This window comes from Dipodomys spectabilis, unplaced genomic scaffold, assembly GCF_019054845.1.
Source record: "Dipodomys spectabilis isolate Male_0828 unplaced genomic scaffold, ASM1905484v1 ptg000095l, whole genome shotgun sequence".
NCBI classification, from domain to species: domain Eukaryota; kingdom Metazoa; phylum Chordata; class Mammalia; order Rodentia; family Heteromyidae; genus Dipodomys; species Dipodomys spectabilis.
Genome location: NW_024870772.1, coordinates 35,077,306 through 35,098,306, shown reverse-complemented (window position 1 = coordinate 35,098,306; position 21,001 = coordinate 35,077,306). Strand labels below are relative to the sequence as shown.

Below are 21,001 nucleotides of genomic sequence, written 5' to 3'. Positions count from 1 at the left end.
ACCGCACTGACATTTATTGAGTGCTGAATCCAACAGCTTGCTTCCTTTAAAAACATGTGACTGTCCTTCTCTGCCTTTGTTGTATAGCTGCTGGGAAAGCTTACCTCTGCAGCTCATATGGAAGAAGGTAACCAAGTAAGTGTGGATGACACACCTAAGCTCCTTTTCCTGAAGCTTCGGGGATGAACTGGGAAGGAAGCTGTGCCTGGGAAAAGGCTGGATAGCTGGTCCCTAATAAAATATAATTGCTTCTACACAGCATAAAACGTGGAAGCTATTCAAGGCCAAGTGTCCCTCAGAAGCCACATGGGTCTGTCCTTAAGTATTCCTCCCCTACTAAGACTGTGTGAGAAGGTTTGGAAAGCTTACTATATATTAATAACATTTAAAAATCATCTGTAGTTGGGCATGGTAGAATAGCCCTGTAATCCTAGCATGTGTGGAGGTAGGAAGATTGGATTTGAGACCAGTCTGAGCTATCTAGTAAGGCCCTGTCTAAACAAACAAACAAAAATATAACAAAATAAAACCAGACAAATGAGATGTTTTTTCTTTCACCTCATTCACAGGCCTACTGGGTTCAATTCTCAACATGTATAATATAGTATTAATCTGTTTATAACTCCTCAAGGATCTTTTTACAATCTTTTGGCCTTGTGTTGGTGAATTCCAACAGTTTATTACTTAAAGATGAAAACATTCTTGCTTTCATTTTGCCTAATAAATACTTCTTGCCAGATATGGTAGTTCATGCTCATAATCGTTCTAGTAGGCATGAAGATTGTAAGTGTAAGGTTTGGGCTACAGAATGAGTTTGAGGCATGTCTGGTGCATACAAGGAGACTCTGCCTCAAGAACAACAATGAACATAAAACCAAACAGAAACAAAACATGCTTCATGGAGTGAAAGAGCTCTGTAAATCATTATCTATAAATCACACAGGTAGCTTCCTCTTCCCAGCTTACATAAATAGAAGTCTGTTTTACTTCCTATGAATCAAGAAAATGCTAAGTACCCCAGGACAGGGACTCTATTCTATATCTAGTTTTACTTATCTTCCCCTCATCCTCCCCTCTTCTAGCACTTTGCCTAAGTCCTCACATAAGGATTAAATACACATAAATCCTTGCTGAAATGAATTGAATCTGAATCTCATTCAGTCTCTCCACAGCACTGATTCTATACACTATTTCCCATCTTCTCTTTGTGGTGGCTCAGGCTTGTAATTGTAGTTACATGGGAGGCGCAGAACGGGAGGATCACAGTTTGAGGCCAGCCAGGGCACATGGTTTGTGCGATTCCATTTTAACCAATAAAAAGCTGAGTGAGGTTCTATGCACCCATCTTCCCAGCTTCATGGAAAGAGCAAACAGGAGGATTGTTGTCCAGGCTGGTCCAGGCAGAAATTTGAGACAGTATCTCAAAATGAACTAATGCAAAAAGGACTGGAAGTAGGGTGCCTGCCAAGCAAGTGCAAAGTTGAGGGCTGGAACACCCCACTGCTACCAAAAATCCCCTCTCCAGATCCTAACGTGTGAAATGTTTATGTAGGAAACTACTGTCAGCATCCAGCCCCTTCTAGTTTTAAGCTTTCTATTAAATTCTTCCAGTAGGCTTCGATCAGAGCACTAAACAGTATTCCAATTTGGAAATACTTCAGTTCTAAAGTAAGCTCCTCGGCTAGATGCAAAAACAATTGTGGACAAAACAAACAGACAAAAAACCTTTTAACCTCATTGGCTCACAGAAGTAAATTCTGGCCTTTGGGTAGTGAACAGTGCACATGTTTTAATTTTAACCAAAAAAATCATCACAAACCTATTAAATATAATATGCTCAAGAAGCTGCATTTATACTATGTTTGGTCATTTTTCTTTTACAACGGCCATTTTTGTATCTGTGTAAAATATATAACAAATACTGGAATTAATAACGGGATTACTTAAAGGCGGATTGCATACTAACAAGAACATTGGATTGTATTTTAGGGTGCAGGGCAGATGGCTAGGCCCTCAAACAAAAGACCTAAGGCATCTATTTCCTAACAGCTGATAACCCTGAAAAGCTCTTTTTTTGAGTACTTAAAACCTACATTGTCTTTCCCCTGCTATTATATTTCCCTGCCAATTTGAAAAAAAAAAGCAAGAGTGATTCTAATCTTGAATTTCACAATCAGCTTTTAGAGCCAGGTCATAGCTGGTACTTAAAACAAGCTCTAATGCAGATTATTGTGTAATTACGGTAAATGTCAAAATAATATAATTAATCTTAATCACTTCACCAAATTAAAATGTCTTAAGAAAAAACACAATACAAGGCAACATGTATAAGCATATCCAAGATATTCTAAGTAAGTATTTAAAACAGCAAACATTCCACTGGTAAAATAAACTGAACCATGGCTTTGGTTCAGTTTGGCCACAGGTGTGATGAATACATACCATTTATAGTTCTAGAGAGGGTTTTCATTTCCTTGGCTTTTATCAGTTTTTCACTACACGCTGAAACTGTTTCCCATTTCAAAATGATAAAGCCTATTTTATGTATAGGTTTGTGTGTGTGTATTTGTGTGTTGGTACTGGGCTTGAACTCAGGGCCTGGGTGCTGTTCCTGAGCTTATTTATTGGCTCAAAGTTAGCAATCTATCACTTGAGCCAGTTGTAGCTTTTGGGTGGCTAATTGGAGATACAAGTTTTATAAGATTTTCCTTCTCAGGCTGGCTTTGAAATGTGATGCTCAGATCTCAGCCTCCTGAGTAGCTAGAATTATAAGTGTCAGCCACTAGCACCAGAGATAAAACACCCTTTTTTTTTTTTGTGCCAGTCCTGAGGCTTGAACTCAGCCTGAGCACTGTCCCTGAGCTTCTTGTGCTCAAGGCTAGCACTCTACCACTTGGGCCACAGTGCCACTTCTGGTGTTCTCTATTTATGTGGAACTAAGAAATTGAACCCTGGGCTTCATGCATGCTAGGCAAGCACTTCACCATTAAGCCACATTCCCAGCCCCATAAAGCACATTTTAATGATAATTATGACAGTGATTTTCCCTGCAGGCTCCTTGGTTTCAAAGACTATGGCTTTGTTTCTCATGCCAGTCTACTTGGACAGCAGCACAGGCCTAGGACTGATTACTATCATGTGGCTTGAGCAGAATGCTCTGACCCTGTGGTCCACGATCTCTGATACTAGGTCAGTCTTTCCACAGGACGGAGTTTTATTTCTGAAATATTTACTGAAGGAAGCATGGAGCATAGGAAATAGCTTAGGTCAGCCTAAGCATGTCAGTTAGGTAAAATATAGCAATACCTGTATTTAGAGTAGCATTTAATTCTAACTTTACAGTGAGCCTTATTGGAATAGATTTATTTTCCCCAAACTGGAAACAAAAATTCTCTCCTCTCTAGTAAGAAGCACATATGCCAGCCTAAGAATTGTCTGGTAAAGCTAGGCACAGTGGTTCAGACCTGTAATCCCAGCTCCTGAGGCAGAAGAATTACAAGTTGGAAGTCAGTCTGGCCAGCCTAATGACCTTGTCTCAAAGGAAAAAAGGAAAGAATTATATGTTAAATCTTTTTATGAGGGATTTTGGTGTTGTTGAGTTGACAAATACCAACCTTAAGATTAGACAAGCAGTTGTTAAGGAAAACGTGCCACCTGTTCAGGAACAGCTGCTTCTGACTGACACACAGCAGACAGGTCACCAGGGGGTACAAGGCCTGAGAACAAAGGGCAGAGGTCAGAGGATGACTGACATTTCAACAAACCAGGAAATACATTCTCCCTCACTGCTTTGTCACCTCCCTTTGTATCCAATGGGCCAGGATAAACAGGATGCAGTGTAACATGAGGCCCCGTGGGTGCCTAGGAAGGGTGAGCATTTACAAGTGCTTTCTGATACTGTTGTGGGGGGGGGGGTGGAACCATCTAGAACTATGGGCCAGGGTGTAGTCATACATATGTTTTGTGTGCACAGTAACATGGAAATATGACTCCCCAGCTTAGTCTTCATTTAGGAACTTTACAAACAAACCCACCATCTTAGATCACTCTTGAAATCCAAAACCAAGAGAGCAGGAAGGTACAACTAATTTTTTTTCAAGTGCTGTTTGCTTTTTGTTGTTGTTGTTGCTCATAAACATTGACTCCTTTATCCCTGTCTTAGAGATTGGTGTGTATATTTTATTTTGCATGCAACCTTTCCAGATTCCTAAAAGAAACGTTGCTGCATTGGTAAACTCTACCAAGACAAAAACCACAGAAGAATTTGCTTAGGACCAAATAAACAGAGGTGCTACTGTGCTCTTCCTGACTGTCTGGGCCAGTTTCCCACAGCAACTGGAGGAGATAGAAAAAGCTACTGGGCAGTCACCCAAAGAATATATAGGCTGGACTTGTCACCATTTGGCCAATCCTGCTAGCATCACAGCCATGGTTCCCTAAGAATTAAGGTGGTAAAGACTTAGAAGCAGAACTGGCTCATGCCTTAACTTGAACTAGCCAGAAACAATGGCCAATGGGGGAGATTCAGGGCCCACAGCTATTAACTTGGTGTTCTTCCTTCTTTACATTAGCTTAGTTTTAGAGAATTCTGAACTACTGCTCAGATTGAATGCAACTCTAATGGCAGGCAGTAATGTTTTTTGTTTATTTTTGTGTGTGTGTGCTACTCCTGAGGCTTGAACTCAGGGCCTGGGCACTGTCCCTGAGCTTTTTGTTTTCAAGGCTAGTGCTTTGACCGCTTGAACCACAGCTCTACTTCTGGACTTGGTTGGTTAATTGGACATAAAAGAGTACCACTCATGGGCTTTGCTGCCTGGATTGGCTTTCAGCTGCAATCCTTAGAACTCAGCCTCCTGAGTAGTTAGAATTACAGGTGTGAGCCACCAGTGGCTGGCCAAGGATCTTTCAGGGTTTTAATGTTTGTTTGTTTTTCTTTTCTGCTTTTGCTTTTGGTTGTGGGGCTTGAAAGAGGCCTAGGTGCTGTCCCTGAGCTCTTTTGCTCCAGGCTAGCCCTCTATCACTCTGAGCCACAGTTGCACTTCTGGCTTTTCAGTGGTTAATTGGAGATAAGAGTCTCATGTGGACTTTTCTGCCCAGGCTCACTTTAGAATACAATCCTCAGATCCCAGCCTTCTGAGTAGGTAGGATCACAGGTGTGAGCCACCAGTGCCTGGCTTTTTTTTTTTAAAGGAAAAATACACAAGACTTTTCACAATGAACTTGTCACAGAATGTAAGTGAGCTAATTTATCACCACTGCCAACAAAGCAGCTCTGAGGACCTGCTCAAATCATTAGGGTTGTATTTATACTTATAATTAACTGGGCCACCCTGATTTATTAATACCATTCTATCAAAATTATGGCTGATCCAGGCTTGCTAGGTTTAGAAGCTCATTTTTTGACATGGAGGGCAAAAGGTGGTAGCAAGTTAAGCCTCTTTGCTGCTTTTCCTACGTCTTCCCAATTTTTGTTTTTCAACCTTCAGAGACCTTTGTCTTCCCTTCCCTGCCTGGTTCAGTTTTGATTCTTAGTATCAGAATAGGCTCCTTGGAATGAGAAGAGAACCTATTACTATAAATTCTAGCCTTAAAACTGGGCACTGGTGGCTCATCCTTGTAAGCTTAGCGATTTAGGAGGCTGAGATCTGAGGATCACAGTTCAAAGACAGTTCAGCAGGAAAGTGCCTAAGACTTATCTCTAATGAACCACCAAAAAAGCCAGCAGTAGAACTGTGGCTCAATTGGTAGAGTTCTAGTCTTGAACAATAAAGCTCAGGGACAGAACCTAGGTCCTGAGTTCAAGCCTCAGTAATGACACAGACACACAGATATACACAGACATACACAGATACACACAGATACACACACACACACACACACACACACACACACACACACACACGCACACCCCTTTAGCCTTCAGACTGGAAAAGAAAATTCAAAAAAAGAATGAAGCTAACCAATGTTTAAAATAAACAGCAGAACCCATAGGATTAGAAGGGCTGCGTGAAGTGAGGTAGTCTCACCTCCTAGTGCTGTGCTAAGTGTGAGTTCTGGAGTCTGAAATGCTGAGACTTTTTGAGGGAGCTACAGGTAATTCTCCCATCTGTCAAATACCATGACTCATTGATTTCTGCCCAGAAATGTCACCTGTGCTTTGGATCTTCTCAGTGGCTTACCAAGGAATGCTTCTTTCGAGAAGAAAGTTCCAGTGTGGTATCATAGAGACTTTCCACGAAGTTTCTAAGGCATGGGACATTGACTTCATTTTTAACAGCCTGCAAAAGAGATGTATGTGACTACTTTTGTTCATGGCAAGGTTGAGTATGTAATCCATTTTGAAGAAGGTCTCAGAAATGAAAACATAACTCACAGCAGCAACAGGGACAAGGATTTCCACAAAAAGCCCAGCCAAAGCATGTTTGATATCCTTGTCTTTGACTTCAAGGAAATAATGTGCACATTCCTAGAAAATAATGAAAAAGAAGGGAGGGAAGGTGGGAAGGCAGCAGGAAAAAGGGGAGGGAGGGACAGAGATTAGACTGCCATGTGCAAGTAAAATGTATTTAAGCAAGCTTAAGACAATAGATCTTTATTCAGTCATGCCTACCAACATGCCTACCAACATATTCTGTAAACTATTACAAACAACTGAATTCAGAATTCAAAGTCTAAACTGGGCACCAGTGGTTCATGCCTGTAAATCCTAGCTATTCAGGAGCCTGAGATTGAGGTTCAAAGCCAGCCCAGGCAGGAAAGGCCATGAAACTCTTTATCTTCCAAAAAGCTGGAAGTGGAGCTGCAGCTCAAGTAGTACAACCTGAGTGACAAAGCTAAAGGGACAGAATCAGGCCCCGCGTGCAAGCCTCAGTATCAACATCAAAATAAAAATAAACAACAATGATCAAAACCTCCCAAAATCTAAATGCTTGCAAGGTCCCCAATGATTTGTTCTCTCTTTCTTCTCCTACTTCCATTTCAAATCATGTTTTAGAAAGGATAAAGAATCTATGCCTGTAAATACACAGTCATCTACTGAGTTACCAGCTGGTTGAATAAGTCATTCATTCATTCCTAATAAATATCCATTGATTCTATACCCTGTGTGGGGCCCTGGATTCATGTGGAGCTCACAGGCACCAATCCCCAAGGTCAACATGGGAAGAGAGGTAAAAAGACAGCAGACTTGTGTTAGGCCCTGTGCCTGACAGCTTCATGTACAGAGCTGTTTACTTGCTCACCCTGACATTTGAGGTGTGTTTATTATTCCAGTCATTTCATAAGAAAACCTGGAAGGCTTCCCTTTACCTCAGACAAGGAAACCTTTCCAGGCAAGAAGTCTTGTCTACGTAAGCATAGTTTTGGTTGCCCATTGTGTAAGTAATCTGGTCTGCCCTGAATTCTGCCAGCCACTGTTTTCCTCTAGGCCTTATGTAAATAGCTTACTGTGGTCTCTACAAGGAGCTATTTTCAACCAAGAGCCCAAAGCTACCTATATTTGATGATATATTAATATCTACATTAGCTTTATCCTTTATAGCCACTAATGCAAGACAGGCAGAGGTCTGCAACTGGTTGATGATCGTAGTAAGATCTCATCCAGGTTGAGTAATACCAGCCTAAAATGTCACTGAAATTGTTTACCACCTTGCAGGTAAGGTAAGTCAGGGGTTAAGACACACTGGCCAAGGTCACAGGTCTTGGTTAGTACTGGTGCTTGTTTTTAAACTCAAGCTATTTGATAGATGGAAGCCATTTCTCCCTCCCTTCATCTCCATGCATACAGATCAGCTTTGTTAGTTTATGGTTTACATACCATGCAATCTAAACATTTAAATAGTTTAATTCATCTGTTGTGTATATTCATTGTTGTATGTCTATGACCATAATAATCAAATTTATAACCTTTTAATGACTCCCAAAGTAACTGGTCACCATCAGTTCCCTTATCCTGAGCCACAGGAAACCACCAATCTACTTTCTGTCTTTATGGACTTGCTGACTCTGAAATTCCATGTAAATGAATTCATGTAATATGTTGCTATATATTCATGTTGCATGTCTGTCTTCTTTTACTCAGCATGTTTCAAAGTTCATCTATGCTTAAGCATATATCAGTACCTCATAGCTTTTTATTTTTTTTCATCAGTTGTAAGTCTTGAACTCAGAGTCTGGGTGCTGTCCATGAACTTTTGTACTCACTCTACCACTTTGAGCCACAGCTCCACTTCAGGTTTTGAGGTAGTTAGTTGGAGATAAGACTCTCACAGACTTTCCTACATAAGCTGGCTTTGAACTGTGATCCTCAGGTCTCAGCCCTGAGTAGCTTACAGGTGTAAGCTACTAGCACCTGGTTACCTCATTTTTTTTTTTTTTTTTTTTTTTGCCAGTCCTGGGGCTTGTACTCAGGACCTGAGTACTGTGCTCAGGCTAGTGCTTTACCATTTGAGCCATAGTGCCACTTTCAGCTTTTTTGAGTAGTTTATTGGAGATAAGAATCTCACAGGGACTCTTCTGCCCAGGCTGGCTTCAAACTGTGATCCTCAGATCTCGGCCTCCTGAGTAGCTAGGACTATAGATGTGAGCCACTGGCACCTGGCTAGCTCATTAATTTTAAGACCTAGCTCATTAATTTTAAGACCAAACTATACTCTCTAGTATAGACATATTCTTTTTTTGTTGTTACTCATTCATTAGAGACATTTAGTATATTTCTATTCTTTGGCTACTATGAACAATTCTGCTATGAACATCTGTGTTCAAAGTTTTGTTGGGACATATATTTTCATTCCTTTTGGGTGTATATAGAGGAGTGGAATTTCTGGGTCATCTGATAATTCTACATCTAGCTTTTTGAGGAACTGTGATTGTCACATGGTAAGTCTATGTTCATAACCCCTTGATTTAAATCCTCTAGAAAGATCACTGCAGTGACATGAGAAAAATCTCCTGAGATACCAAAGCTTTATAAACGCTTAGTAGAGCTATGAATTCTCATTAAGAACTATGTTTTTTTGTTATATACTATGATGAACACTGGACAACAGATGGATATAATTTGGTTGATGTGTGTGCATGTTGAGTGTGTGCATGTGTATGTGGGGTGGGGGGGTTCTTAGCCAGTGTTGGCGCTCATACTTGTATAATCCGATCTACTCAGGAGACTTAGATCTAAAAATTGTGGTTTGAATCCAGCCCAGGCAAATCAATCAAAGATTCTTATTAATTAAGTCATCAATTAACCAGCAAAAAGTGGAGGTGGAGCTATGATCCAAGTGGAAGCCTTCAGAAAGAAAAAAATGGCTAAGCAAGAGCAAGATGCCCTGAGTTCAAGTCGCAGTAGTGGCACAAGAAACAATAACCAAACCAAAAAAAAAAAAAAAAAACCAAAACAACCAAACCAAACCACGTTTCCTGATTACAGTAAAAATAAAGCCAACTTCTTAATTGAAGTTCTCATGCCAGTGAATGTTAATATAGCCAACCCAATGCTATTGATTCTAAAAAGTAAAAGATTCTAATGATTAAAAAAATATATCCTATATATTTTAATATATTTTAAAGTTCTATAGATTTTAAATATTTTTATTATTCAAAAATGTTACCATTTAGCAAATCAGTTTATAAGTACAATGAATACTAACTGATGTCACCCTTTCATTATTCTCCTCCATCTCTCCCAACACAACCTCTCCCCTCAATTTCACTGACTATACATTGAATATTATGAATATATTCTCTTCCTTCCTCTCTTCATTCATCTACCCTTTCCCTTTTAATGTCCCCCACAGCTTTCTTTTATTTAAAATAGGTACCAATAGATAAAAGAGAGAAAAGGAAGCCAACAAATAAGCAATTTTATTGTATGCCCTACTTCAAAGATGGTATGAAATGTAACCATGAAAATTAACCATAACTTTCTTATTTGGTTATGTCAATTCATGAATCATTGAGGAGAAGATTTTTTTCTACACTGCTCCTTGGTTTACAGTGTTGGTAAGTCTTGCTAAGTCTCAAGTTAGAAATACTGTAAGAGGAAATTGCACCTAATATCTCTCTCTACCACTGATGCAGCTTAGAGGAACATCGCAAGGTGACGTCAGTGGTTTCCTTCTGCTATTAGGAAACTGACTGGTTGTTATGATCACCAGACTGGTGACAGAATTGGACCGCATATAACATGAAGCCCAGGGAAAGACACTAATGGAAAATTTAAAATATGGCTTCTACTAATTATGTATTGCTTTCAAACAAATTTAAGGTCAATATACTTTAAGTCAAACTTTCCTGTGTTGGGTACTAAATAGAAGTAAAGAGATTACATTCCAGGTATGCCATGTTGGTAAAGGAATTATCCTTACCAAGCCATCACCCCTTAGCTCTCCTGTCCAGTGTGTTACCTGCATAAACTGAAGAGAAGCCTCAAAGTCCTCCACTGGATACATCTTAATTCGAAAGAATTTCATTCCCATTATCAAGCTGATAATACTTTGCACCACATATGGGTTCTGCTCTTTGTGTCGTAATTCTTTCAGCTCTGCCATAAATTTCTTCTTGACAGCAGGGAACCTAAGAAGAGAACATAAGTGAATTATCCAGTGGCAGGCAAAGGAGTCAATGTGATGGCGGCCTCCAGCATCTAGGAGTAACTGAGCTTGATGACAAGGCGGGGGAGGGTCCCCAGTTGAAGTACAATGATCATCATTTCCTGAAGAGGTGATGTTTGGGGTTTGGCAGAATGCAGTCATCTCTGTCCTGTTACCAGATTCACATCTCCCTTAGACTAGAGAGTAGTTACAGTGCTACTTAGATCCACTCAGTTTAGCTCTTAAACTGAGCAGAAAGAAAACTTCATGTCCTCACCTTTAGCTATTTTCAAAACACCTGCAGACTCTGCAATCCAGAACTATTCAATTGTGAGTATCTGAGCACTAGCATAAGAGACTCAGCTATTTCATGGCCACAGCAAATGATTTTTAGATTCACACTCCAAATAAGTCCAGAGTTTTCTATTGTGATTCTTTTTATAATTTTAGGATAATGATGATGGAAAAATTTATTTTTAAGTTGAAGGAAAAAAAAATCTAGTAATGGAAAAATTCAAATAGGTAACAGATAAAAATAAAGCTGGGCATAATGTTGTGTGCCTACAAGCCCAGCACTCAGGAGGCAGGAGAATGCTGAATTCAAGGGTAGACTGAGCTACATAACAAACGCCTTGTCCCAAAAGCCAGGGGGTAGCGTGCTTGCTTAGCATGTATAAGACAGTAACACACATACACACAATCTAAAGATGAGTAGGTGTATGCTACATGTAAGGAATTTTTAACATTTGATATGATGAATGAAAAACAGACAACAGAATCCCTGTTCTCAAAGAACTTCAAGTATTTGTGTTGTTTGAAAGCAAAAGAATAAACATATACAAGACAAAGGGTACAGAAATCAAAAGCAGTGACAAAATGGAATAAACCAAAGGGAGAAAAAAAAGAAATAACAGGGAAGGGGAGAGGAATCGCAGAAATGGTGGGACAAAGGGTGAACCAATTCAGCAGTGATACTCACTAGACACAGGTTGGAAGTGAACTTTACAACTCGGCAGAGAGGGGGGTTGGGAGGGGAAAAAAGTGGGAGAAAATGAGGAGGAGGTGACACTGTTCAAAAAAGCAATGTACTCATGACCTGACTTATGTAACTGCAAGCCCTCTGTACATCACCTTTACCATAAAGTTTAAGTTTTAAAAAGAAAGGAAGCAAAAGCATACTTATTATAACTATAATGACAGGCAGTTTTTTTTTTTAAAAACAAAGATTTGAAGGACAGAAAGTGCCTAAAAGTAAAGGAATGCACACATAAAAATTCTCCAAATTGCTTCTGAGATAGGGTTGGTTTGATCATTAGGTAAAGAAAATGTAGAACTTCTGCATTGCTTCTTGAGTCTGTTACTTGGAGGTTTCCAACTGAAAGGGGGTAGTGACCCTAATTTAGAAATCTGTGATAACAAAAAGTTAAAGGTAAACATACACATGCCTCAAAATAGAGACGGTAGGGTCTACAATGAAGGCAGCAAATGTGTTTCATAAAAGAAAGCATCAAGGGCACTTTTAACATGATGCTCATCGTTCATTTATAACAATGTGTGGGAGAGCATGCCAGTGCTACAACTTGAACTCAGGGCCTCATAGTCTCCTTTAGCTTGTGTACGTGTGTGTGTGTGTGTGCGCACGTGTGTGTGTGTGTGTGTGTGCGCACACGTGTGTGTGTGTGTGTGTGTGTGTGTGTGTGCGCGCGCACACATGCGTGCGCCAGTCCTGGGCCTGAACTCATGACTTCGTCACTGTTCCTAAGCTTTTCTGCTCAAGGCTAGCACTCTACCACTTGAACCATAGCTCTATTCACAACTTTTTGGTAGTTAACTGGAGATGAGACTCACAGACTTTCTTGTCCAGGTTAGCTTTGAACTGTAATCCTCTTATCTTAGCTTCCTTAGTAACTAGGATTATAGGCATAGGCCACCAATGCCTGGCATCCTTAGCTTTTCTACTTGAAGCTGGCTCTTTACCACTTGAGCCACATTTCTACTTCCCATTTTATAACAACTTGTTAACCTTTATGCTTTACACATTTTCTGTATATTTTTGTTACATATATTTTAAAAAGATTTTATGGAGATGGAAGGGAGGGACTGGGAAAGACTAAGGGAAGAGAAGACACTGTACAAAAGGAAATGTGCTCATTACCTGACTCATGTAATTGTAATCCCACTACATATCACCTTTATAATAACAACAAAATAATAATTAAAAAAAATCTTACAAGAAAGGAATGGAGCAGAAAATGAATAGCTTAAAGGAAGTTTGAGAAACACTTTATGAATTCAATTTTATTGTATTGTAAGGGTGATGTCAGAATGGTTACAGTTACGTAAGTAAGGTAATGAGTACATTTCTTGTTGAACATTGTTACCCCCTATGAATGAGGTATTCTACTAGTGATTGTTAATATAGTTAAGATTATTTCAATATTAGTTTAGAATAATTTCTATTCAGTGGCAGCATTTTATAGACTTTTACCAAAGATCAACATAGCAATCTGAACTGGCCCATTCTGACATATCTTAAATATTATTTTAAAATAAAGACAAAGTACTGAGCTTGTAAATGAAAAGCATCATGGAGGTGAAGTAAAAAATTATGAATTAATTTTTCAGATGAGGAAATTAGGAGAATTAAAATATATGATTAAAAAAGACAAAAACTCAGCTGGGTGCCAGTGGCTCACACCCATAATCCTAGCTACTCAGGAGGCTGACATCTGAGGATTGTGGTTCAAAGCCAGCCTGGGCAGAAAAGTCTGAGAGACTGTTATCTTTGATAAACTACTCAGAAAAAATGGGAAATGGCACTGTGGTTCAAGTGGTAGAGTGCTAGGCTTGAGTACAAAGAGGATCAGGGATAGCACCCAGGCCAGGACCCCCCCCCCCAAAAAAAAAAAAGACAAAAACTTGATTTGGTATCAGGTAACATCATCTTGAATGAAAATTTAAAAGTGGACTCTTAGCTGGGAGCTGATGGCTCATAATTGTGAGCTATTCCTAGCTACTTAAGAGGCTGAGAGCTGAGGCTTATGGTTTGAAACCAGCCTGGCAACGTCTGTGAGACTCTTATCTCCAATTACCCACCAAAAAACTAGAAGTGGGGCTGTGGCTTAGTGGTAGATTTCTAGCAATGGGAAAAAAGCTCATGGATAGTGCCCAGGTTCTGAACTCAAGCCCCAAGACCGTCACCAAAAAAAGTGTACTCTTGAATATTTTGGAGTAGAATCCCAAGCACCAGGGGCACCATTCTTCCCCCTGCCTTAGAGAAAATATTGATGATGGAAATGAGGAATAGCACAGTAGCAAGCAGCAAGCCAACATTGCCAGGCATAGTTTACTTACAGAGTACACCTTGATCACAGGGCTCTGAAGAGTGCTACTCTAACACTCTTCCACACGACAGGGATTTCATAATCCAATAATAATCCAATAAAGCCGTGTAACTGATAGGTGGTGGAGATGAGAGTAGGAGGCCATGCCTGGCTCTAGAATCTGTTCTTAATTTCCATGCTGTACATTCTATATAACTGGTGATTGTCAAAGCCTGCTTCCTAGAGGGAAAGCACCTGGAAATGTAATAGCAATGCAGTCTCTGGTTTCTACCTAGACCTACTAGTATGCCATACTAATCCCAAAACAGTCATATGTTAAAGTCTTCATTTCCAATACCTTGCAATGTAACTATATTTGGAGACAGGATCTAAGAAATGATTATGGTTAGCAAATCTCTCTCTCTCTCTCTCTCTAGATAGATAGATAGATAGATATATCCATATATCATAGATATATCTAGCGATATATCTATCGATATATATAGATATATCTATTGATATATCATAGATATATCTATTGATATGTAGATATCTATGATATCTACATATGTATATACATGTATATATCTATGTATATATCTATGATATCTATGTATCTATGTATCTATCTATCTATATCAATACTGGGGCTTATAGTAAGCTACCAGCAGAACTATGGTTATTACAGCATTATATACCATAGCTAAGATATGGAACCAATCCAGATGCCCCTCAGTAGATGAATGGATCAAGAAAATGTGGTGTATATATATACAATGGAATTCTATGCCTCCATCAGAAAGAATGACATTGCCCCATTTGTTAGGAAATGGAAAGACTTGGAAACAATTATATTAAGTGAAGTAAGCCAGGCCCAAAGAAACATAGGTCCCATGGTTTCCCTTATTTGCAATAACTAGTACATGTATAGGACAATAGAAAAGGTCAAAAGCTATGTACATATGACCATATAAGATGATGTTAAGTGAAATGAGCCTGAAGATAAGGACACAAATATTTTTCTTTCTTACTTTTATTTCTAACGTATTTATAATGTACCATGTAATTTTTTTGTTTCTTTGTATGCTCCTCCCCCACAGTATAACCTGTTTTCACTGTATTTGATGTCGGTGCCCTGAATCTTGTATATACACTTCTCTAATTTGGGGAGGGGAAAGGAAAAAACAAATGCTTAAATAGGGATACATGTTGACTCATTGTAACAATGAGATATACAAGACACTACGTTGAAAACGAATTTTACAACTTTGGCGGGGAGGGGGTTAGAGGGGTGGGGAGGTGGGAGTGTAGTTGTGGAGATGGGAGGGAAGGGATGGTAGGGAAAAACAAAGGAGGAGGCAACAATGCTTGATAGGACATGTACTCATTACCTTGCTCATGTAACTGTAACCCCTCTATACAGTACTTTTACAATAAAAAACATACCAAAAAAAAAAAACAAAAAACAAAACAAAAAAACACTGGGGCTTGAACTCAGGTCCTAGGTGTTGTCTCTGAGCTTTTTTGCTCAAGGCTGACATTCTCTCCCTTAAGTCAGTCACAGCCCTATTACTGGCTTTTTTTGGTGGTTAATGGGAAATAAGAGTGTCAGGGACTTTCCTGTCTGGGCTGGCTTTGAACTGCAATTCTCAGACTTCAGGACCTTGAATAGCTAGAATAACAGGTATGAGCCAGTGGGACCTGGAAGTTGAGTAAGGCCTTAAAGTGGGCCCCTTCAAGTGCTTGTAACCTCAGAACACAGACATACACACATGTACGAGCACATGTGTGTATGTCTGCCCATGAGCTATGGGGAGAATTGCTTAGGGGGAAACCACTTCTGCCCATACACAGATCTTGCATTTCCAGTCTCCAGAGTACGTAAGGAATAAACGCTGTTTGCCAGTGTCACGTTGTTACAGTATCGTTTGCAAATTAATGCATACGAGTAACTGCCTAAAGCCAACTGGGAGTGTGCAGCTTGAAAGTGAGGTGACTTGAGAGAGCCACAAGCGCTCTCTGCAAGCGCCATCATCCTATGGAAGAACATAAATGGGAACACTTCCTGACACAAGGTGAGCTTGAGAACCGAATGAACGCCAGTGCATGAGAGTTTATGCATTTATTGATGTACTGTGGATTGTCTGACTCCTCTGGCTAGAGGTAAACCCCACAAGATCAGACACGTGGTAGGTACGCAAGAGCTAAGTGAGTGGGTAGATCTCCAGTGGCTGAGGAGCGCACCTGCAGAGGACACCAGACTAGGCTGATGCAAAGCCACTTTCAAAGCTAAACTTTGTATTCATTTTATCCATCTTCTTTCACTGTGTGTGTGTGTGTGTGTGTGTGTGTGTGTGTATGTGTGTGTATGTGTGTGTATGTGGTGGCACTGGAGCTTGAACTCAGGGCCTCTTGCCTTTGATTGGCTTTCTTGCTCATAGTTAAAACTCTACCACTTGAACCACAATTTCAACCCCGAATTTTGCTGGTTAATGGCAGATAGTAAGAGGCATTATTACTAGGAAGATTAAAACCGTGAATGTTCTGGGTGTTGGTGGCGCATGCCTGTAATCCTCGCTACTCAGGAGGTTGAAATCTAAAGATCATGGTTTGAAGCTAGCTTGGGCAGGACTAAGTTTGTGAGAATTTTTTTTTTTTTTTTTAGGTCCGGTCGTGGGGTCTGAACTCTGGGCCTGGGTGCTGTCCCTCAGCTCTTCAGCTCAAGGCGAGCGCTCTACCACTTGAGCCACAGCGCCACTTCCGGCTTTTTTCATTTTGCGTATGTGGTGCTGCGGAATCGAACCCAGGGCCTCAGGCATGCAAGGCAAGCGCTCTACTACTGAGCCACCTTCCCAGCCCCTGTGAGAATTTTTTTTTTTTAATCTCCAATTAACCACCAAAAAGCCAGAAGTGGTGTTGTGGCTTAAGTGGTATATTACTAGCCTTAAGCACAAGAGCTCAGAGATAGCAGCTAGGTCCTCAGTTCAAGTAGGACCAGTACCCAAAAGAAAAAGGAAGGAAGGAAGGAAGGCAGGAACGAAGGAAGGAAGGGAAGGAGGGAGAAAGACAGAATGTCTCAGTTATTAAAGTCATAATGAGTAAAATTTATTTTCTATGTATTATCATTGGGAGCTAGACATACAACCTAAAATTAGAATGATTCTATTATTCTAATTTTGCAAAAAGAAAAAAAAATCACATTGTACCAAATAAGCACACATTCTTTTTTTCTTCATCCTGACAACAAAGGAAGGGGAGTACTTTTCTAAATTAACATTCATGGCATGCTTATGAGAAATGAGTAGTAATGAGGTAATTCATGGTATGGCACTAATTTAAGATTGTCTCATCTGTCAAATAAAGGTTAACTCTAAATTGCCAGGGTGAGAACATATTATGAGCTATTTGAATCTATGGGTACACCAAGAACAGACTGGCCAAGCTACTTGTATTTTGAAAGTCAGTACTATGTGTGAATGTCACAGCAAAAAAAAATATTCCCTTAGATACAGGAATTGAAGAGTTCATCTGTGACTGGAAAGTACTGGAACATTGTCTAAACTGAGACATTTCTTAAATTCAATGACTGAAGAATCAGGACATCATTAACATACAAAAAACAACTAAAAACTACTATTGGTAAAAAAATACTGGCTCACATGTAACTATAACCTCTCTGTACACTATTTTTACAATAAAAATGTATTTAAAAGATACTGGCTCAGCGGATCATAAATCTAAACAAATGTGGAAATTCCTGAAACCTTTGATTGTTAAACATCTCTCAGTTCATTCATAATCTATGTAGCTAAAGCAGGTCATTTGTCAGGATCTTGTATTGTCTTACATAATGCATAAAAACTAAGAAAAACACAAAAGACAATTTTTTGGCATAATTATACTTCCAAATGGTAGCATTAAGGAAATTACAGTAGGATAATTACAAAGGGATAGGTTGAGAGTTTCACAGCTTGACAAATAAGCAAGTACATATAATAGTGTCTCCTTTCTCACATTTTTTTAAGACTGAGGTAGACACATAAATTAATTGTCAGGTAATTAATTACAACTTATCTAGTTAAATGCCGACACATTTATTACTCAATTGCAATGGAAATCTTTCCCAAATGCATTATTCCTTGTTTCCTTTGTGATTCATAAACCACAATGATCATAGTAAACAAATAAAAGTACAATATAGTCTCATGCACAGTGGTCCAAATAACTCTGTTGGGGAGTTTTTATTTATGTTTTGGCCAGATTCATTCTACCCTGTTTCTGTCAGCCTTTGACCTTGATGTTTTCCACTGGTGTCAGTGCACTGCCCTCTAGAATTTCCTTTTTCACCTTCTAACACTGTGTCATGTGTTTGTTAGAGGGGGAAAAGGTTGTTAAAACAAGCAAAGAAAATAGGTTAGAATAAGAAAGGTAATTGGAACCTTTTTGAGTTTTTCGGAGTTCTATTCTATGTGTTAATTAGGTAAGGTTGATTAAGTACATACTGTAAACATGTGTGTGTGTGTGTGTGTGTTGATAAGTTGTTTGCTTCCATGCTACAAAGTTAGGAAATTTCCATTTCTTGAAGATACAAATCTCTTTGTGAGTACCGCATTTCACAGGATCCCGCATCCCTGTTGCTGTAAGTTGGTGCTTGGCTTGAATTCATAGTATGTCTCTAGGTCTTGTGGCTTAAAGTAGACATTCAGTTAGCTTTCCCAATATGCCTCAGGGTTGGATAAAATGAAGATGGGTAAGTAGGGTGTGACCTCACTTTTGGAAGAAGTATATTACTGCTAATTGTCTAACATTAGTTTGTTCTAGCTTGCTAAGTAGCATTATGAGGCCAGTTAAATTTAGCAATGAGAATTCTCCCCCTGACTTGTTTCCATGACAGAGTCTGGGACATTTTTAGCTCACTTGAATTAAGTAAGGTCTATAGTAAAGAGGACATTCTAGAATGGAATTTTCCCACTCACAGATGATAGATTGTAGCCACTTACTCATGGAATATAGAAAACAAAACCCCAGAATAAAGTTCTTTGGACATTTGTGTAAGAAGAAAAGACATCAAATTAGTCCAAGGCTTTCTCTGAATCAGTAGTTTAAAATCTATACACTTGATAGAGTCTCTTAATAAATGCTAATGAGAAATTGAGTACCTGTCTTGAAGAGTGTTTATATGGGGGATGGGGTACTCATGCCTAAAGCAGCCCTGGTTGTTTGTGAGCTCACACACCCCACTCTTCCATAAGTGAGAGGTGCTCAGTTCTCATGGTCAAGCCCTCCAGTGCTCACTTACTTAGCTTGTGCCAACACTCCAATGACTTCTGCATACAGGTCTGCCACAATGTGCATATTGCCAGTGTTAGGACCAAGGTACCTAAGAAAGGCATAATTAGACAAGTAAGTTAGCAAGCCCAGTTCATCTGAAAAAGCAGCAAAGCCTGTGTAATTTAAGCACCAAACTTCATCAACACTCTAAGAAAAGAAATCACCTTACCCTTCCTTGTATTTAAAGTGCTTGAAAGCCAAGTTAATAACATCATGTATTAAACTGTCTATTACAGGATGAAGTGGAATCTAAAACAGAAAAAAAAAACTGACTTTAAAAAGGGAACCAGAAAAAACATCATTACAGTGTTCCGCCCTAACTATTCACGACCTGTGACAATCCATAAATAAAATTCATAGGACCCAGTATTTGGCAATCATAAACAATGTAATGAATATGGCCTTTCAAAGCTTGTTCCTAGATGAATAAATACTAAATAACAGTAGCAATGAATTATTTACTCACCTGTTTCAAAACTTCTATTAATACTAAAGAAAAGATAAAATCAATGGCAAGGTCCCGTCTTTCCATTAAATAATCCCGCTGTTGTTCATCACTGTAAAGTTTAAAATATCACATTAGTTGGGAGTGAAGAGACTTACAGGGTGATAGAACACATTAAGGATCTAGGATTCTAGCTGGGTACCAGTGGCTCACCCCTGTGATCCTAGCTACTCAGGAAGGTAAAATCTGAGAATAGTGGATTGAAACCTGGGCAGAAAAAGGTCTGAGATTCTTACCTCCAAATAACCAACAAAAAGCCAGAAATGAAGCTGTGGCTCAAGTGGTAGACAGCCAGCCTTGAGCAAAAAGCTAATGGACAGTACCAGCCCCTGAGTTCAGGTTCCAGAATAGAGGGCAGGCGGGGGGAATGTGGACAGAAAATAGAGAAGAGGCAAAGGAAGTCATTTGCACTCAATCAAAAGTTAGGGGGCAGAAACTGAACTGTGAAAGGACCAGCCCTTTGTACTTACTAAGCCTGACTGTGTGTTTGAACCTCAATGAAGGAAGAAGGCCCCTGAGCAAAGGATGGAGATGGACACGATCACAGTGTGCAACAGCCTTGGCTTAGGACCACTCCTCTTCTCCCTACCAGACATTTCTCCAGCTGCAAAATGGAGAGTACAGGTGGAGTGCTGCTTACTCAAAATGCTTGATGTTGGAACTGTTCTACATTTCAGACTTCTTCAGATTTCAGCACAGACATAATGACCTATCTTGGGGATGGGACCCAAGCCTAAACAGGAAGTTCATTTGTATCACATACATACTTTTGTTACACATCCAAAAGGCGATGTTACAGTATCTGGGTAGTATTGGGACTGGAACTCTGAGCCTGGGCATTGTACTTTAGCTTTTTCGCTTAAGGCTAGCTCTTTACCACTGTACCACAGCTCCATTCTTCTGGCTCTTTCTCCCCCCAGATGTGGGCATGAACTCTGGGTCTGGGAGCTGTCTCGCAGCTCTTCAGCTCAAGGCTAGGGCTCTACCACTTGAGCACAGCACCACTTCTGGCTTTTTCTGCTTATGTGGTGCTGAGGAATGGAACTCAGGGCCTCATGCATGCAAGGTAAGCACTCTACCACTGAGCCACCTTCCCAGCCCCCACTTCTGGCTTTTTGATGTTTAATTGGAGATAAGAGTGTCATGAACTTCCTTGACCAGACTGGCTTCAAACTGTGATTCTCACATTTCAGTGTCTTGAACAGCTAGAACTGCAAGTGTGAGCCACTAGTGATTGGTGGAGTATTTAGGTTTTG

General features: G+C 39.7%; 1 protein-coding gene across 2 annotated transcripts in view; it reads right to left on the bottom strand.

Annotated features, from left to right (window-relative positions):
• Fry (FRY microtubule binding protein) overlaps nucleotides 1–21,001 on the bottom strand; it is a 365,147-nt gene that overhangs the window by 160,166 nt on the left and 183,980 nt on the right. For both annotated transcript variants that reach the window (XM_042685416.1, XM_042685417.1), the window contains exons 5-11: nucleotides 19,707–19,797; nucleotides 19,410–19,489; nucleotides 19,209–19,289; nucleotides 10,401–10,569; nucleotides 6,374–6,466; nucleotides 6,180–6,278; nucleotides 3,615–3,716 (exon numbers count right to left, since the gene is read on the bottom strand). In XM_042685416.1, coding sequence (XP_042541350.1) covers nucleotides 3,615–3,716; nucleotides 6,180–6,278; nucleotides 6,374–6,466; nucleotides 10,401–10,569; nucleotides 19,209–19,289; nucleotides 19,410–19,489; nucleotides 19,707–19,797 — 715 coding nt within the window. The remainder of the gene's footprint in view (nucleotides 1–3,614; nucleotides 3,717–6,179; nucleotides 6,279–6,373; nucleotides 6,467–10,400; nucleotides 10,570–19,208; nucleotides 19,290–19,409; nucleotides 19,490–19,706; nucleotides 19,798–21,001) is intronic.